General features: G+C 44.3%; 1 protein-coding gene across 6 annotated transcripts in view; it reads left to right on the top strand.

The window, feature by feature from the left end:
• Window positions 1–19,291, top strand: part of NEK7 (NIMA related kinase 7) — a 331,966-nt gene that overhangs the window by 172,848 nt on the left and 139,827 nt on the right. For all 6 annotated transcript variants that reach the window (XM_085601827.1, XM_085601825.1, XM_085601826.1 and 3 more), the window contains one exon: window positions 9,593–9,687. In XM_085601827.1, coding sequence (XP_085457953.1) covers window positions 9,593–9,687 — 95 coding nt within the window. The remainder of the gene's footprint in view (window positions 1–9,592; window positions 9,688–19,291) is intronic.

The following is a 19,291-nucleotide window of genomic DNA, read 5'->3' as shown; positions in this document are numbered from 1 at the left end:
GGACAGAAGGTCTTATAACACATATTCAGTAACCAGTGCTCATCTTCCACCCAGCCACCACAATAAGGTCAAACCGCTACAAAGTCTATGCACAGCATAGTGAATCCAGAAAGATTCACGCTGCAAAACGTATAGTTTCTTACCTGTCGGTGTAGTTTTGCAGCTTGAAGACTTTCTGGATTCACAAGCGAACCCACCCTCCTCCGCCAGAAAGATGAGACAGGAGGAAAGGGATTAGAAAATAAGGGGGAAAATAAGATTAACACAAGGCGAGAAAAAAAAAAAGAATCCGAAGATGACGACCAAAGGTGGGAGCTTCCGGAGGAAGCGCATCGACGTCACGAAGGACACCAAATGTTGGTATGTCGATGCCCACCTGGGCCACGAAAAAAGAAAAAGAGAAAAGAGACTACAATTCCGGACCCAACCACTAGATAGCGGAATAATGCACAGCATAGTGAATCCAGAAAGTCTTCAAGCTGCAAAACTACACCGAAAGGTAAGAAACTATACTTTTTCTTCCGCCAGCCTGGCACTGCAGTGGGTGAACACAGTGTGGCTTTTGGGCCATTACTCTCACTCACTTTAGGACTCCGTTGTGCAGTTGCTGCCTCTGGTCTTGAAGGAGCCCCAAGCCATACTCTCCTAAGCTATTGCTGTGAGGAGAGATGCAGCTAATTTTACTTTTTGGCAGAATTTTCATCCTCTGTGGTCTTTAGGCACCACACCTGGTTGAGAACCACTGGCCTTTCGGGAGGTGTTCAGGCTTCGCTCAAGGACATGCCCTTTGATGGTTCCCATCTCTTCGTAGATAAGGTGCATTTAGCACTGGAGCGCTCCACGGACAGCAGATCTAAGGCCAGGGTCTTGGGCCTGTCCATGGCCCTCGCCAACCTTAGTCTGCCTTTTGCTCCTTTCGTGGCCACGGAAGGAGCTTCCAGCCACATCTCTACCCTCTCAGCCACCACGGCACACATGCTTCCAGCCCCTGAGTGGCTGAGGACACGGCACCCACAGACCAGGTCAGGTAGCCAGAGGTCAGGTAGCCAGAAGTCAGGCCAGTCCACTGTAAAACTACAGACCCCTGGGTTTTCCAGATTGTCCAAAGGGGCTACTCCCTCCCCTTCATGACTAACTCTACACCCATGCCACCCACTTTTGACAGGCTGATTCAGGACCATATCTCCCTACTCCACCAGGAAGTGATGGCTCTCTTGGCCAAGAAAGCCATAGAGAGTTTGCCAGCAGCAGAAGTAGGTCGTAGTTGCTATTTCTGCTACTTTGAGGTGCCCAAGAAGGAAGGAGGCCTTCGTTCTATCCTAGACTTGTGCCCACTCAATTATTTCCTGGAAAGGGAGAAATTCTTAATGCTCACGCACACTCAAGTCCTGTCTGTCCTGTACCCAGGAGACTGAATGTGAGTGTTGGATATGCAGGATACATAATTCCACTTCTTGGTCCTGCCTGTTCAGACGTTGGCTGCGGTTCATGGTATGTCATGAGCACTTTCAGTTCACCGTGCTCCCTTTTGGCTTTACCAGAATCACTGGCTGTTCACCAAGGTGATGGCGGTTGTTGCAGTTCATCTGCGGAGATAATGGGTGCCAGTCTTCCCCTATCTCAACTACTGGCTGTTCAAGGTGGGCTCGTCCCAGGTGGTTGTCTCCCATGTCCAGACTATGGTGGATCTCCTGCACTCTTTGGGGTTCACTATAAACTTCTCGGACGTCACACCTTACCAAGGCCAGACTCGCGGTACCCAGAATTAGGCGTTTCCCCAAGAGGCTCGAGGGTTTTGGGCCGGTTTTGTTACTGGGGGCCGTGATTACAGTGGTGCTGCAATATCAGCCCCCCATTAACAAAATCGGCAGGCCAGATTAATCTAATCACTTTTGTTTCCAGTCCCCCGGGCTAGCCAGCATTTCACAGTGGACTCCACTGGTAGCAGTCTAGCTGTAGTATTTGGCCCATAGCTCAAGGTCAGAGCAAGATTTCCGAGTCGGAGGGAGACCGGGAGAGGTATGGCAGCACTCATATTTTTGAAAACAGAATATGTAATCAGAAACATTATCCCCCTGGGTCCTTATTTCAAAAGTGAAAAAGGCACCATATCCTTGTGACAAAAAACATGTTTAAAAAGTGCAAAATGCACCTACCCTTAAACCTGATCCTGCAACTTGTTAAACCACGGAGAGTCTGGCTGGCAAAGGGTTATGGGTGGCCTTAGACAGCAAGTCTATGAAAATCATAGATTGCTGGGTTTTATGCTTGTCCCAATGTGGATAAGGACAAGCAGTCTCACATACCTACTCTTCCTGGGATTTGTGACTGATCAGTGAGAGTTCTCTTCCCACTGTGCCTCTGAAGTCATAGTCTATGTTCCATGTAGTCTAAGGAGGTAGCCACGCCACCTACCATCACTCAGTGGTCCTCCTCATGAAAAATTTCTGGATCAAATCTGACGCCTGGGGATAATTTTAATGTAAGGAATCTGCAGCAAGATAGAGTCACTGACTGATAAGGCGTTGCCGAAGGTAGGTTGTTTAACAATTCTAGAAAGACATTCTTTTCAGAATAATGAAAACAAACTAGTTGCTACTTTGTTGGCTCCTAACCTAACAAGCTACTTCAAAATGTCCATCTTCTGGTTTAGAAACTTCTTGAATAAAATCAAAGTTTTAACTATCTTATTTATATAAAATCATTTTCTTAGTCTTAGGCTTGACCTGTGTTTCAGTCACTCTCATACAATCTTGCTGAAACCTATTACATAGCAGAGATAGTTAAAATCAAGCAGGGGCTGTGTAATCTTCCATGGCCAGACAGTTGCTATGGTCAGATCTGGATTCAGTTGAAGTCAGCTGGCTACATGCCACACCTGGTCTTAAACAAAATTGTATACTGCTTTTGAGTATTGTACATGTGTGTTTGATGGCATGTGTGGTTGTAGATACTCATACTCTTCATACTCCTGCCATCTAGTGCTGGGGTTGGAGTTGTGCACGTTGTTTTTCTTTGAAGAAGTCTTTCGAGTCATGAGGTAGATTGACTCCTCCTCTTGGTGATATTGCGCATGGGCATTGACTCCTTTGTTAGATTCTTCTCTGTCTGCCGTCTGGTTTGGACTTGCGTACCTCTACTCTGTTCGGTATGATTCTTTGGTTCTTTACTGTCTTGTACTGTGTTGTTTTCGATCACGCTTTTTAATTTCTACGCTGCTCTACGAATTTTGTCAGTTGGACCTTCGACCGATCGCCTTTCTAAGCCTACCCTCCCATGTGCACACACTTCCATTGAAGATGCCTTTCTAATGGTAAGAACACTCTTCATATTTTTCCTGTGTTGCCACGAGAAATAACCGCTCACCGATCAACACCTTGTGTGCAACCTGTGCCTTTTCGACTGACCACCATGAAGCAGAATGTGACGCGTGTAACTCCTTTCGGTCCAAGAAAACCCTATGGGTCAAAGGGCTTGTTGGTTGGAAATGTCTCACAGAAGCAGAGATGACACTCCCAACATTTTAGGTGAGGAGCACACCTAGGAGGAGCCAGCCACAGAAGACGAGGGGCCTTTTTCCATTGATGTGCGCTCCAGTTTGGAGATGGATGTGAAGTTGCGTAGGGTTCCATGAGGCCATCGTGTGAGCACTGTGGCCCCAGACCCTGTTCCAATACCCAAGCAGGCCTCAAAACATTCGCACATAGAGGTCGCTGGATCATCACTGCTTTCTGGGCATGGTTGGATCTGAAAAACTGTTTCGGACGCCCTGCCCTCTGGCCCAACACCGAAAATGTATACCAAGGCCACGCCTTTGGCATCGACCTCTTCGGACCGAGAGCGACCTTAAGGATCGAGCCGGCAACCAACCACATCTACCTCCGTGCCGAGCAAAAACCTAATTTCCACATCAAAATCCTCGGTACTGAAAATTATGGAGCTGAAATCCTCTAAACCTTCATCGGCTTTTATGTCTCCAGTCAAGCCAATTCTTGAAAAAATGGACATTCTCCAAAGGAAAATTCAAATCCAAGAAGGTACTTGCTACTCCGCCACCAAAGAGGCAGCTAACGTTCCAGGTGGCATTAGACACTCCGGTTCCTCAAAAAAGGAAGAGTAAAGATTAAACCACCAGTCCTTCATACCAGCTTCCTCCTCCACCATCACCTCCATCCCCTCTTACATCTCCACCATCTGACCCACTTGATGCTTCACCTGCAGGGTCACCAGGTACAGTCGAAGTGGGGTTACAAGTGCCATTAGGGGATCCTGACCCATGGGGTGCATACAACACTGATCTATTGTACCCACCAATCCAGATCTGTATCCCTCTTGTCCCTCCCCTCCAGAAGATGTCACTTCAGGGCTTGAAAAATCCACTCGCCCACTTGCATTTGTGAGCCAGATTTAAGTAGAACAAGCTATTTTTAGGTCCTACTCGCCCTTTCTAGCGCGTAGGAAGACAAACTGACTTTTGACCTCTGTCTCTGAAAGCATCTTGTCACATTTGCTCTGCTTTCAGAGCAAATGTGACAAGATAGCAAGATTCAAATGCAACTTTATTGCTCACAAAGTGAATGAGCAATAAAAAGGCCTTTAAATCTTGTTAACTTGTCACTTTTGCTCGGCTTTCAGAGATGGAGGGCAAGTGGATTACAGTTTAGTCGAGAATTGTTTTTCCATTACTAGACCTGCAGGTCTAGGATCAATATTTAGATTTTTCGAGCCTTGCAATTCTTTTCAACAGTTTAACATAGATTTTCAAGATTTCCTTGAACAGGACTTTTTGTTTGATGCTCTTCCATACACAGAAACACCAGTATTTGCTCATGCTTCCCGGCATAATGAGACATGCTGTGGACATATTTAAAGAGCCAGTCCGTGCCTGAGTTATCATTCCTAAGAGAAAAAATATAAGGTGGCTCCTTCAGACCCAGTCTTTATCAGGAGTCTGGTTCCACCGGACTCCATCATTACAACTACTGTCCGTAAGAGGGCTAACAGCCAGGCTACTGGGGAAACTCAGTAGCCTGACTCTTGAATAGCGTTATCAGGTGTGTGATGAAATTACGGAGAATTACTTGAACAGTTCCTCACAAATGTCTCGCCCATCATTTCAGTGTTAATTGACACCCAAGATTGGATAATATTGAAGACTACAAACAATACTGATACATTAATGATTTTGAGCTTAAGTGATTTTTGTTTATACACCGTGGAGATTTCTAATTGATTCGATATCTCATTACTGATACCATGTACTGGAGTCTGGAATTAATAAACTAATTATTAGCCTTGAGAAAGTCATAGTGCTTATTAAGTACGGACGAAACACGTGTTGGCTGCTTTGGATATTGGATGCCTGGGTTTGAAAATCAATAAAGAGAACATCTTTTTGAAACTCTGACGACTATTTCAACCTGTCCTGTGGAACTTTGGAATATTTTGAATCCTCCAAGGACTTTTGTAAAATGTTTTTCTACTTATTACGAATACTTGTCCTCATATTAAGAGTTGTGTCTAGGACCTGTTGGACTTTGAATATGGGTGTGCTTAACTAGCTGGTTTTTCTGTTGATAATTGTACGGACAAGTTGATTCATCAACTTGCCAACGGCACTTCAGGGTAGTGAGTGCTCACAGCTTCATCAGTACCCCGCTATACTAATAGAAACTGTAAATTTTATACGCCATTGACTGGTTCTATATGACATTCGTTTATCTTTGATGTGCGGTTTTTCACCCAATTTTGGAAACACTACTACCTTGTATGGAATTGTACTGGGGAAACTCCACCTCCTGAGAAGGAGAGTAGGCGCATAGATGCAGCTGGGAAAAGGGTTGCAGTACAGGCAGCTAATCATTGACGTGTTACCAATTCATAAGCCCTTCTGGCCCGCTACGATGGAGCTCATTGGTATTAGATGGATGAACTCTTACAGTACCTCCCGGAGGAACACCACAAAAGGGGACAACAAATTGTTCCAGAGGGTCAAGCCATTACCAGCAATTCCATCAGATGCGCACTAGACGCAGTAGATACAGCTGCTAGAGGTGTTAATACCAATGTGCGTCTTCGACGACACGCTTGGCTTAGTTGCTTTGGGTTCAAACCAGAGGTCCGGCAGGCAGCACTTTTTGGCCCGCAGGTAGACACTGCCCTTAACAAGATGAAGAAATACACTGATGCAGCTAAGGCCATGGGGGCGTTACAGACAACAACTCCTAGGGGTTCCTTTAGTTGCTCAGGCAACAGGGGTGTATATACATCCACCACCACAGACTCCTCCACTGCCCAACAGAAACAAGGTCAATCTGTCTAGAGTAAGGGCTATTTTAGAGGTTCCTTCAGAGGCGGAACCAACAAGGGAAGGGGCAGGGGGGCCTCCTAATGAGGAGCAACACCCACTGCAAAGCAGTGACTACCCAATCCCACCCCTAACCACACAACAACTGTAGGGGCAGACTACAATTTTCCACCTAGTGTGGGAGACCATCACCACAGACCAATGGGTAGTAGCTATTATCCAACATGGCCATTGTCTGGAGCTCATTACCACGCCCCCCAACATCCCACCTTGCAGTTGCAGGTTATCACAGGACCATCAAACAAGAGGTCAAACCCCTTCTTCTCAAAGGGGCCATAGAACGCGTCCCTCTTAAACAAGGTCTAGGGATATATTCTCTATACTTTCTAATGCTCAAAAAGGACGGGTCATTGAGACAGATCTTAAATATATTTTAGATATAACAGGATGTTATTCCACTTCTTCAACAACTTTATGGCAACACTGGACCTAAAGGACGCCTATCTTCAAATGACAATGCAAACTGCCCACTGAAATTACCTCAGATTTGTTATAGCAGGCAAATATTACCAATTCAAAGTTCTTCCTTTCGCAGACACTACGGCACCCAGGTTTTCACAAAATGTTTGGCAGTGGTCACAGCACATCTGCTAAGATAAAATGTAAATGTATTCCCATACCTGGACGATTGGCTCATCAAAGCCACTACTTGCCTATAGTGCCAACAGAACAGTCAATTGACAGTCGATCTACTTCACAGACTAGGGCTTACTATAATTGTCCCCAAGTCTCACATTCAACTTCTCCAACTTCAACCTTTCGTAGGAACAGTCCTCAACACACCATTAGGATTATGCTAATCCTGCTCGAGTTCAAAACTTTCAGGTAACTCTACCAAAGTTTCAACCAAACAAAGCACTCACAGTACGCACTGTGATACGTCTGCTAGGAATACTTCCCCAAACGAGGTTACACATGCGTCCACTCCAGCAATGTCTAACTCGTCAGTGGTCTCAATCATGGGGTCACCTCGAAGGTATGGTGTTGATATACCACCGCACTCACTGCTCTCTGCAATTGTGGAACATCAACAACCTCTTAAAGTGGTGGCCTTTTCTCACCCCAGACGCATCACATCAGATACTGTTTGGGGCTCCTAATTTCAACACTTCACAGTACAAGGACTGTGGGATGCGAAACATCAATCCCTACACATCAACTACTTGGCCCTTCCAAGCATTAAAAGCATTCCTCCCTCACCTATCTTTCAAGGTTGTCCTAGTCTGGAAGGACAATATGGCAGCCATATATTGTCTACAAAAACAGGGGGGGGGGCATGGGCATGGTCTTATCAACTATCACATTGTCTCAGACCATATGACACTGGGTTCTTCACCATCACATTCATCTTTTGGCGGAAAATCTATCGGGGACGGACAATGATTTTGCAGACCTGCTCAGCAAGATGCAGCAACAGATCCACAAGTGGGAATTTCACCCACAAGTCCTCCTTCACTACTTTCAAAAGTGGTGGGTTCCTCAAATCGACCTTTTTGCCATGGATGAAAACGCAAAAATGCCTAAACTTCGCCTCCAGGTACCCACACCCACTATCTTTGGACAACAATGAGTTAGTCAGGGATATTTCCCTACGCTTTTCTACCTCTCCCTCTCATTCCTTTTCCGGTTCGGAAACTCAGACAAACTTCTCTCACAAAGGGCCTTGTAGCTTCCATTTGAGCATGTCGACCCTGGTTCTCAACACTGTTAGATCTTTCAGTAGTTCCACACGAGAAGCTCCTTAACAGGCACTCGTAAACAAGGAGAAAACGCACACCCAGACCCCAAAACTCTCAACCTATCTTAGCTTACCACAAGAATGTATGAACAACAGATGGAGTAACCACCAGAAAGAACATTATCAAAGGTTAAGTAACGTATTCATCTCGTTCAGGAGGTAACGAACAAGTCATGATCACACTCTATAGAAACTGAGACACACCCACATAGACCGTATTAAAGAACTGTTGCTCCTACAGTGGCCTACAAGAGAACCAATAACATTAACTCCCAAAAGTATATAGTTCTCCAGTTAGAAACCCTATGTGTCATAGACCTCAGCCTGGCTTGATAATTGAAAGCACCAATAGGTCAAGAAAATGACGTTATACAAAATGAGCAATCATGCATTTGCTACAGTAACTCAGTTTAAAATGCTCATCTGATGTTGCTTCCGGTTTGTGGAATTGAAGTCAGTCTAAGTAAGAAAATACTTAAAACTGTGAAAAAAAACGAATGGAAAGCGCTTTTATCAGTGAAACCAGACGAAACTAGAATAGTTGTGAGGAACATGTTATATTGTATGTCCCTGTAACTAATTTGTGCTTGTGGGCACCAATACCACCTATTGTTGTGGACCAGGACACTCTGCTACCTGGCCCAGGTCTGCAGCTGCCTCGATTTAACAAATACCCGTCGTCAGCAGGTCTATAGAAATAGAGGAAAAGCAACACCATTCAGTGTATTGGCAACCCGTCTTATTTTTTCATAAACCATAATGGAAAGGACTGCTGCTCTCCCACCAGGCCGAGTAAATCCGAAGGGCAGATACCTGTCAGAGTCCTGCAGCTGCTGCCGGCATCTGACCTGGAAGTCAGGTGTGACATGCGTGCTCCTGCCTATACCCTCTTCTCGCTCAGTAACTGTCTGCTCTTACTGGAGCCTTGAGCCCTGCATGGGTGTCAGAAAGCGTGAGACGTAGCAAGCCTGATGGGCTGCGGGTTTCCAAAGAAAAAAATTGATAAGTGATGTGCACTTTACTTATGATAAATCAAGCACTGATATGTCCTATGTCAATATGTTTTTATATTACAAAGCAGCTTCATTATATTGAAACACACAAAGGCAAATAAGTAATTTAGGTTATAAAATGTGTGTGGGAAGTGCTCGTAAACTGCATGAATAAAGTTTTTGTTATGATCAAATATTTTGCTAGACCCAAAGTCCACTGTTGCGCCGCAGGCCCTTGATTTGTTTTTCTTTTTCTAGAGTGATGCAAACTGTTCAGAAGTTCTGTATTGCCTTTTATTTTAAATGTTATATTCCACACTTAGGACCCATTCATTTTATATAATTTAGTTTTTCCTTTATTGTTTTTTTGCTATGTACAACCAGTTATGTAATTTAGTTTAACTTCATAATAATCTGTGCAGAAAGCATCAGTAAATCTCGATTTTGTTTTTCTCTCTTCAGTAAATGTACAATAAAACCTTTATTTTTTTTTAGTGGGTACTCCTTATTACATGTCACCAGAAAGGATACATGAAAACGGATACAACTTTAAATCTGACATTTGGTCTCTTGGATGTCTTCTGTATGAGGTAATTCTAACACATTAAGAGACGTTAATTTCACTATGCATTGATGTAAATTACTACTAGACATGTTAGTACCAATTACATCATATATTTATTGTTACAGAGCTCCAGTTAACATGCACTTAATTATAATCCCTCTTTTAAATACCCCTTTCTTGGATTAGTGTATTATTTGTGAAAATGTGGGTTACAAACTGAATTGATAACCCTAGTTTAAAGGCATAGTTACAAAGTAGACGAAAAAGACATTTGCACTCTGACAATCTCTATAGCCCTCCTTCCCAACTGTTTATATTTGCCTGCAGCCCAGGCATGACCGGCAGCACGGTTCTTAAAAAGATGCTTTCACCTGATCTTTTTTGTAAGAGCGGTGCCAGCATTCCATCTTTTTACATCAGCATTGTCTCCTTGCAGAGTTAAGCTGATGTTTTTCCACTGTTTGGATGCAGGGGAGGGTGTTCCCTGATGCTCCGTCTGTTTTTCAGTTTAGTCTATGTATTTGCTTGCATATCTTCCTGGAATGGCTGTTTCAGTTTGAAGCAACATTATAAATGTGCTTCATCCTTCACACATGCTGTTGAAACTGTGTCAGGGAAACATATGGATCTGCAGTGTCCTTTCAGCTGCTCATCTGCAGAAGTCTGTACAAATAATCTGGGCTTTTTCTTTATTTAGTAAATTATCAATTTCCTCCCATATTCCCCAGCTAATTGCTCGATCTCCACTATTGCCTTCTCGTGGTCTAGGGTTAACACTGCAACGTCATCTGTGTACACAAGCACCCGGTGTCATATCCATTCATTTGAATGGGCTTTAAACCCTGATTTTGGGCAATTTGAACAGCACTGCAAAACGATTTTTAACCTGTACTATACTCCTGCAAAGTTGTTTGGATGGGGTAAAAGGGAATATGACAAGTGCTGTAGGTGTGGTGAGGGTCCTGTGGACTCGATACATATGTTTTATGGGTGTGAGAAGTTGCTGTCTTTAAAGCAGGGTATTGAGGCATACTGGAAAAAGCTGTTTGTTGGGAGGGAGATGTGCATTAGCCCACTTATGATGCTCCTCGAATATGACCACTGAAGTGGAAGCGGCCGGACTCAGTCCTGTTTTATTTTTATATCCATGACAGTAGCCCAACTGTTAATTGCAATAGTGTGAAAGTGCAGAACCTCCTACGTTCCAGGCAGGGTTGGGGCAATTAATGGATATTTATAATGTGGAAATATCCTTGTATAATTGTAAGAGTAGGAGAGCTTAGAAGCAGGGTAAAAAAATATGGATTTAAATGATTAATTGGTTGACTGGCTCCCTAGGAGATGAGGACTGGCTTGATATAGGCAGTTAATTGGGTGAGCAGTAACATGCTGATTTTTAATGTCTGGGGAAACTGAATTAAGAGTTAGAGTTGGTGCTAGAGTGGTAGCACATAATGGATGTCCGACCTGTGTGGATCTTCGCTAGACCACTGCCTCAGGGGTATGAGAGTGTAATATGTATCTGAAAAAGCTTTTGTTAATTTACTATGTTAATTGTCCTACACTGGCAGTGAAAATACATTTTCTTTCTGTATTGCCCATATTACAATGAAATTATTGTATTGTATGTTCTTCTCGCTGGGAAATAATAAAAAAAATATATAAAAAAATTAGATTCTGCAAATGCTGGTGCTTCTAGGTTCATCCTCAAATGAGGTTAGACACCTAATTTTAATCACAAAGCAAAGTGGGATCCATTTTGAATGCCTCAAGTCTAACACTGCACAAGACGGAGGGTGAGGACTTTGTAAGTGGAGATCCAGACACCAAAGTAAGGATGATGGTAACGGCTCCACTTAAAAACTTAATAAAGACCTTGCTAGCAAGGGGACGCTGATTGTGTATTAAGCCTGTCTGTAGCCAAGGAGATTTTGACTTCAGGAGCACCTTCTTGACCTATGCACACCAGTTTGGGCCTTAGTGATTGGTCCTCAGGCATGTGAGCAGGCTCACACCTGCATAGGCCCTTAAGTTTCAGGTCACATGCTCTTTAAATAGCTTTCTTATTGGCTGTTACATCCATGTTCTGACTGGTGGTTAGGGTTTCAATTGGAGCTAGGGCTTAGGGCTTCAGTTCTGATTGGCTGATAGGAATAGGGTTATGATTGGTTTCTAGGGTTAGGGTTAGTAATAGACCTAGGGCTTGAACACCTATTGGCTCAGAGGTCTGGGGTTTTGATTGGTTGCTTGGACTAGGGCTGTGATTGGTTAATACAGCCAGGGCTTACAGCTAGGTTTCTGATTGGTTCCGGCAGGGCTCCCAGTGGAGCATGGTCACCTGGTCAATGGCTTTTAACCTGATGGCGTCTCAACCCGGACATTGAGGCTAAGGGTGGAAAGGACAAGGACAGTTGACTGATTGGGTAGGGCCTAGGGCCACAGATGCTGCCCTTTTTTCTATTTACCTGCAACTACCTTAAGCCATCCTCAAACATGCAAAAACAATCCCAGCAAACACATACTGCTAATTTACAACAAACACAACTTTAACCACACTTAAATGTCTCAACAACCACTAAAAACCCTCACAAACCACATACATACACCCTTCCACCCCCACTGCCACAGAATAGCTAGCTCCTTCATTCTCACACTAACCAAGACTCTGTCCTATACCACTATCCAATCCACACATCACCCACACAACACAAACGTAATTAGACATAACCTTATTCCCTTCAAATGCACACTCCCTGTACACAGAAAACACCAGCTCTACCCTCTACTTGCTCCTAGCAGACTCCTTTCCATCACCACCAACCCAGTACTCCACTCACATCTACCAGCAACACCCTCCTCTTTTTACCAAAAGCAAACAGAACAATCCTTACACTCCACTCCACCACGCATATTACCTCTTCCTACTACCAAATCCAATTCAGACACTCCTAAACCCTGTCCATCTCCCCTAAAACACCACATATACTTCTCCAATTCAAATCACCACCCCTTTACCATTCAACTTCCACTCACCAAGAGTACTTTACATCCAAATCCTTCATAGAAATTCACTACATCAATCTCATCTCACTACTCCACAAAAACCAAAACTAACACACACATGTGAACATCAAAATCTCACACACAAACACATATTTCATACTCCATTACATGACAAAATAAAACAAATACCCCCTCCCACCCTCATGACGACACAAATAAAACACATCTTAACCAACTTTACTTCCAAATATTGTATCTTGACCAACACCTACCACAAACACAACAACACTCATTCACTCGCATCTCATCAATTGCAGAATTTAGAGCCTTAAAATATGACCCACATGCCTCACTACCCCCCGTAACCCTTACAACCTCCACTCTAACCAGGCGTGAACGAAATAAACAACATGCCACTCTTTACAACTTTGCATCTTCTTGTCTATTACACAACAAAACTACTCTACAAAAACAACACAGCCCACCAATTCGCTCTCAACCACCATCTCTACCACCTGCACACACTGACCCAACAAAATGCTTTTAAGCCTGCTGGACGAGGATTACGATATAGACAAACAACACTATTTCTATCCTGATACAGTTAATACCAACAGTAATAATGCACCTGCTACTAGTTCAAAGAATTCTGTTCACGCTTCTAGAAAACAGTAGCACCACCACCAAAACATAATCTCTAGACTGCCTACTAATAAATGATCGCTCACTCTCTAAAAACAAGCACCATATCTATGACCTATTCACTGATACATAATCTCTTACTCTTCATAACTGAATCATGGTTGAGAGACGACATGCCTCCAGTATTGCCTGAAGCTGTTCCTCCAGACCGTCAAACTGTCGCACAAAATCGCATAGGAAAAAAGAGGAGGCGGACTAGCTGTTATATTCAAAGAAACAATCTCACCAAAGCTGACGATGTTTCACAAATCTTCACAAACATTCTTTTAACTACCTCTGCTGCCACACCAGTCAGAACAATCATCAAAAATTCTTTACCTGCAGGAGTCTTTTCAGAAGACTTAAGGGCATGCATACGCCCATTATTAGAGACAACAAACCTGTACGCACATGACTTAAACTACAGACCAAGTACAAATGGACCTTTTCCGGGCAAACTGATATAAAGAGCAGCGTTCACTCAGAAGTCACAATTCGTTGAAGACCGCTCCACGCTTTCTGACTTCCAAACAGGATTCACGCAAGAAAGAGGCACAGAATCTGCCCACCTTGCCATCTGGGATGACATTAAAAAAACAGTTCACTGGAAATGAGTCGCTGCACTACTCCTCTTGGACTTTTCAGCTGACTGCAACACTCTAATTCAAAGACTCTATGAAGTCAGCATAGAGGGGACTGCTCTCGACTGGATCACATCCTACCTTCTAAACAGAATAAATGTCATCCATTCTCTCTCTTTCTCATCTAAACCGTACTTCACAAAAGCAGTGTTCCCTCAAGGCTCTATCATCTCGCCCATGCTTTTCAACATCTACACGAAGTAATTACCGGCAATGATTATTGAATTTCAGCTCACATGATATAACATGCCAGATAACTCAAAAACGTCTTAAACTGGAAATCCCCAATGACACTGGAAACTCAAAAATGGCCTGGCCTCTGCTAGTTTGTCTTTGGTGCAATTATTCTCATATGTGTTCACAATTAAGTTTAAGTTTGTAGAGTTATATAGGTAGGCGTATCACCCATGAGGGTATCCAGGTTCTTTCCATGGGCAGGTGGAGATTAAGTGATTTTCCCAGAATCACAGGATGTTGAGCCAACGCTGAGACTCAAACCCGGATCTCCAGCTCCCAAATTGGCAGATACGGCAGCTGCGCCACATCCTCTCCCCATTAAATGCTCAACACTGGTGTGAGGCTGAAAAATGTGGCAGCTTCTGTTGCAGCGTCCTAAATAATTTTGAATAGATTATTACATGTACAGATTTTCTTTTTTGTCATGCAGAATTTAAAAAATCCTCTTCAGTAAAGCTTCAAAGCTACTCCAGAAATCCTCTGATTATGCGGTGTTACACTGACATTTAACCCATTCTTCAGATCTCTTTGTTTTTTAAAATAGATAACAGTATATTTTCAAATTATAATTTTTCTTAAATTTCTCCACTTTTAAGTTCTTATTCACAATGTCTAACCATTTAATGAATGATTATATTTATAAATGAATGAATATATTTATAAATCGCTATGTTCACTCTAAGGAGCATCTTGGCGCTAGCGGAAAGCATTCAAGAGGTCTGTATTATACAGCAGCGGAGGAGTCGAATTAAAAAACGAGGATCAGATGAGAGAGAGCACCATGTTGTCAGGGGCAGTGAAAATCCATGTTTTTACCAGTTTCCTCAACATAAGTTCTGATTGTGCCAATCGCAGCTGGAGCGGCAAAGTGTTCCAGGCTTTGGTTCCTAACACAGCTATGGTTTTTCCTCCTTTAGTTTTCAAACGATAGCTGGGGGCTGCTAGAACGTTACCCGAAGATGACCATAAAAGGCGTTGTGTGGAATAGAGGCGTATTCTGGACCTAAGATATGTCGGCCCTGTGAGAAAGTGCCATCTTTCTTGCATGGTATGCCCCCACTTTTTGCTGAATGTACTTTGACTAAGTGTGCCCTGGGCTCCTGCCAATCAGGTACCCAGGGCCTATGTTCCTTCCCTAAAACTGTGCTGAAACCTAAACCCAAATTGGCAAACTCTGGCCACATGTCAGCCCCTGGTAAATGGTACACTAGGTACCCAGGGCCTTGTGACCAGGGAAGGCCCCTAAGGGCTACAGCACTTATTGTGCCACCCTTAGAGGCCCTGTACCCTGGCACACACACACTGCCCTTACAGGCTGAGTGTCTGGGTACAGAAAAAAACTGAGAGTCGACATGGCACACATCCCTGTGTGCCATGCCCACAACACACACTGCCCTGGCATACATCAGCCACCCCTCTAGCTGGGTGCCCTATGCCAGTGGTGTGGGTACAGGTACATGAGCCCTGTGCCCCTTCAGTACCCAGGTCCATTCCTGGGCACTGTAAGTGCAGTGCTGCCATTTAAGAGTATATGGTGCTGGGAGATCGTCAACACGAACTCCACAGCACCATGATGGCTCTACTGAAAACTGAGAAGTTGGTATCAAACTTCTCAGCACATTAAACCCGCACTGATGCCAGTGTGGCATTTAACGTACAATGCACGACAGAGGGCATCTTAGAGATGCCCCCTGAACCTAACCTACAATCCACGTCTTGTCTGAGGGGCTGCCTAGGCTGCCACACAGCAGACATGTTTCTGGACCCCTGGGTAGAGAGCCATCCGCTCTCCTGGGCCTGCAACAATGCACATCCTGGGCGAGGTGCTAGGTCTCCTCCCGAAGGATGGGCAGGGGAAGCTTCAAAGACATGCCGCCTTTGTGAGCTTCTCCAGGCCACTTGCTGTACTCAGCAACTGGCCCCTACCGGTTCTAACCCAACGCTGGCGAGAAGACTGGCCGGAAACCCCAAGGAAGGACAGGGGGTGTGCCAGCCTCTGCCCACCCCTCAGGTGGGGGAGGCGAGGTGAAGCACATCTCCGGGCTCTCGTCATCTTGAAGATGGGAAGCCCTGCCCAATCAGGACTAGGCTACTGCCCCCCTCCCACAGGAGAATGGCAGGATATAGGGGGTGTACCCACCCCAGGGCAGGGACCCAGTGGTCCCTGCCCTTTACCTACCTGTAACGCCCCTAAATTTAGTATTTAGGGGCACCCTGAGCCTTCCTTCCTTAGATCCAGATTCCGAAACAGCAAAGAAGATCAAGAGACAAGAAGACCTGCCGTGCAGCTGCTCACAAGAGAAAGACACCAACTGCTTTGGCCCCAGCCCTACCGGCCTGTCGACCCTCGAACCTGCTCCTGCTAAACCCCGGCTTCTCCAGTGGCCAGCACCCTCACAAACCCGGAGGACCTGGCTACCTTGTGACTCTAAGCAACTGGGATTCCCACGAGCAGCGGTACTGCTCAAAGCAAGTAACTGACCTCTGGCATCAGCCAGGAACCGCGAACCCTACACACTCTGCACCCGCCAAGCCAGGCCTGTGCTGGAGTGGACAAAGTTGCCGAGGACGTCCCCCCGGCGACTGTGACCCCGAATCCAGCACCCAAGGACTCACCTCGACGCTCCTGACGACGCCTGCAGCCTCAGAACCAGGGACCCCTCCAACCGCGACCAGCAGAGGGTAAGATTTCCCGACACTAAAAGGCACCCCTGCACCCGGCGCCCTGTGGCGCCCTGTGCCCAATTCCTGGGTGCCTACCTATCCTCCAACTACTCAACTTACCTCTCGAAGTGGTGGTCACACCTGAAGAATCTTCGTCCCTGAGCTTGCAGCCTTTGTTCGTTTTTGAGCTTCTCCATTGCAATCCATTGAGTGCCCGACGGCTCAAAAGCACCCTGCACCCAGCCGCCCGAGTGCCCCTGGCAGTGCAATCTCTACTCTACTCTACTTCCCCATTTGCCCTGAGCAAGTGACCAGGCTGCGTGGCCTGCTAGCCAGCAGCCACCATCCAAGGGCCCCCTGCCTCCCGTAGGATAACATTGGGCCTAACTCACTCTGCACCGGGCTGCCCCTGTGCCGCTGAGGGTGTAACAACTGTACTTACCTGATCCTGGGAGACCCCTGAGTCTATGCCCAGAACCTTAACTCTGCCAGTCGAGTACTTACCCAAAAGCCGATAACTCTTTTCTTCCATAGGGTAACATTGACTGGTTTCACTTGGAAATTCTTCTAAGTGTGGAGTTTCTAAACTTTAAAATATTCACCTAAAATCAACCGAGTAACGAAAACAAAAATACTCACCTGCTATCAGGAGAGATCCCAGTGCTGAATCTTGGTGCCCAGCACTGACCCTGAAAAGTAATTACAACCATACTTACCGCTAACCCAATTTTCTTCCATAGGAAACCATTGACTGTTTTTCTGTGAAATTTCTTCTAAGTGTCGATTTTTGCAAACTACAAATATTCTTTAAAAATCGCACCAACTGTAAAAACGTAATTACTTACCTGTTTTAGATAGATGTCCCAGTGCTGAAACAAGGAGCCCAGCACTGGATTACAAAAGTAACAAGAACATACTTTACCTATAATTTGAATTTCCTTCCATAGGATAACATTGCCTGGTTTTTGCTGAAAAAGTTTGTAAGTGTCGATTTTGCAAATTTACAAATATTCGTTAAAAATCGCCTGTATAACCAAAACACATTCTTTCAACTGTTTACAGGTGATGCACCAGTGCTAGATCCAGGATCCAACACTGAGTTAGAAAAAGTAACAATAATCCCACTTACCTGCTAAGTGAAATTCCTCCCATAGGATAACATTGGTGATTCTATGAGAAAAAGTTTGTCAACTTTTAGAATACCAAAATATTGCTCAAAAATCACTACTGTAACCAAAACGCTTTTACTCAACTGTTTACAGGAAATGTCCCAGGACTGAATACAGGATCCAGTCCTGTGGTTAGAAAAGTAATCCTTAAAGTAACTAATTGCATTTACCTAGAAATTCCCATTGAGCTCAATGTATTATTGTGTTTGAAATTGTGTTGCCTATTGCAACAACTGTGTCTATTGCATTCAAAAGCCTATTGCATATTGAAAGTATTTATCTGAAGCCTCTCATTCAGAGAAAGTATATTTTGAAATCTACTGTTGGCTCTAAAATAAAACAACCATATATTTTTATACAAAACCATTGGCCTAGAGTTCAGTTCTTGAGTGTTTGAGACCATTTGCTGACTGAGTGTGTGCAACAAATGCTTTACACTGTCCTCTGATACTGCCTTACTGCTCGACCAAGCTACCACGTTAGAGAGTAAGGTTATATCTAACTTTAGCCTCTGCCAAACCTTTGGGGACTGTGGACTCTGTGCACACTGTATCTATTTGGGAACAGTATATACAGAGCCACTTTCCTACAGGCCCTGATGCCTTTATGGCTTTATATGTGATGGTTAAAACTTTAAACCGGATCCGTTTATGAAATGGCAACCAGTGCAGGCGTTGGAGTGCTGCCGCTGAAGAGGATCTTCTGGGAAGCCGGAGCACCAACCTGGCTGCTGCATTCTGGACCATCTGTAGCTTTTTAATGTGAAACTATGTGCCAAGGCCATGGATGGAACTAATCCAAATAAAATTATACTGCAAAAAGTCTTCGTCAAGTTATAGAGAAAAGCCTTGCCTTTCGCTCTCTAATAAGGATTGCTGTTCCTGTCTGATAAAATAAGGAAAAAGTTCTTGCTGTTTGCAAGATTTGTTTGCCTTTGCTGAAAATGTCATTCTAAAGCAAAGCTTTGTCTGGTAGATCTCCTTGTTCACTCAGGAATTTCTTCATATTTCTCACAGTTTGGAGCATTGAGAAACCACCTCCCTTCCAGGTTTTTCTGTTTCACTGTTTAAAAGCTTGTTGAAATGACTTTGCAAACAGTTTAAGGAAGGTGCCCCTTATGAACCATTATTTGAAAATGAACTAGTTTCAGATGTATTTCTTTAAATTTCTGGATGTGGGAAGGAGAGAGTTATTAAGGCAGAGCTAGGGACAGTATAGAATCTTCCAGGTGAAT

This window comes from Triturus cristatus, chromosome 4_2, assembly GCF_964204655.1.
Source record: "Triturus cristatus chromosome 4_2, aTriCri1.1, whole genome shotgun sequence".
NCBI classification, from domain to species: Eukaryota; Metazoa; Chordata; class Amphibia; order Caudata; family Salamandridae; genus Triturus; species Triturus cristatus.
This window is presented reverse-complemented; position numbering and strand designations above follow the sequence as displayed.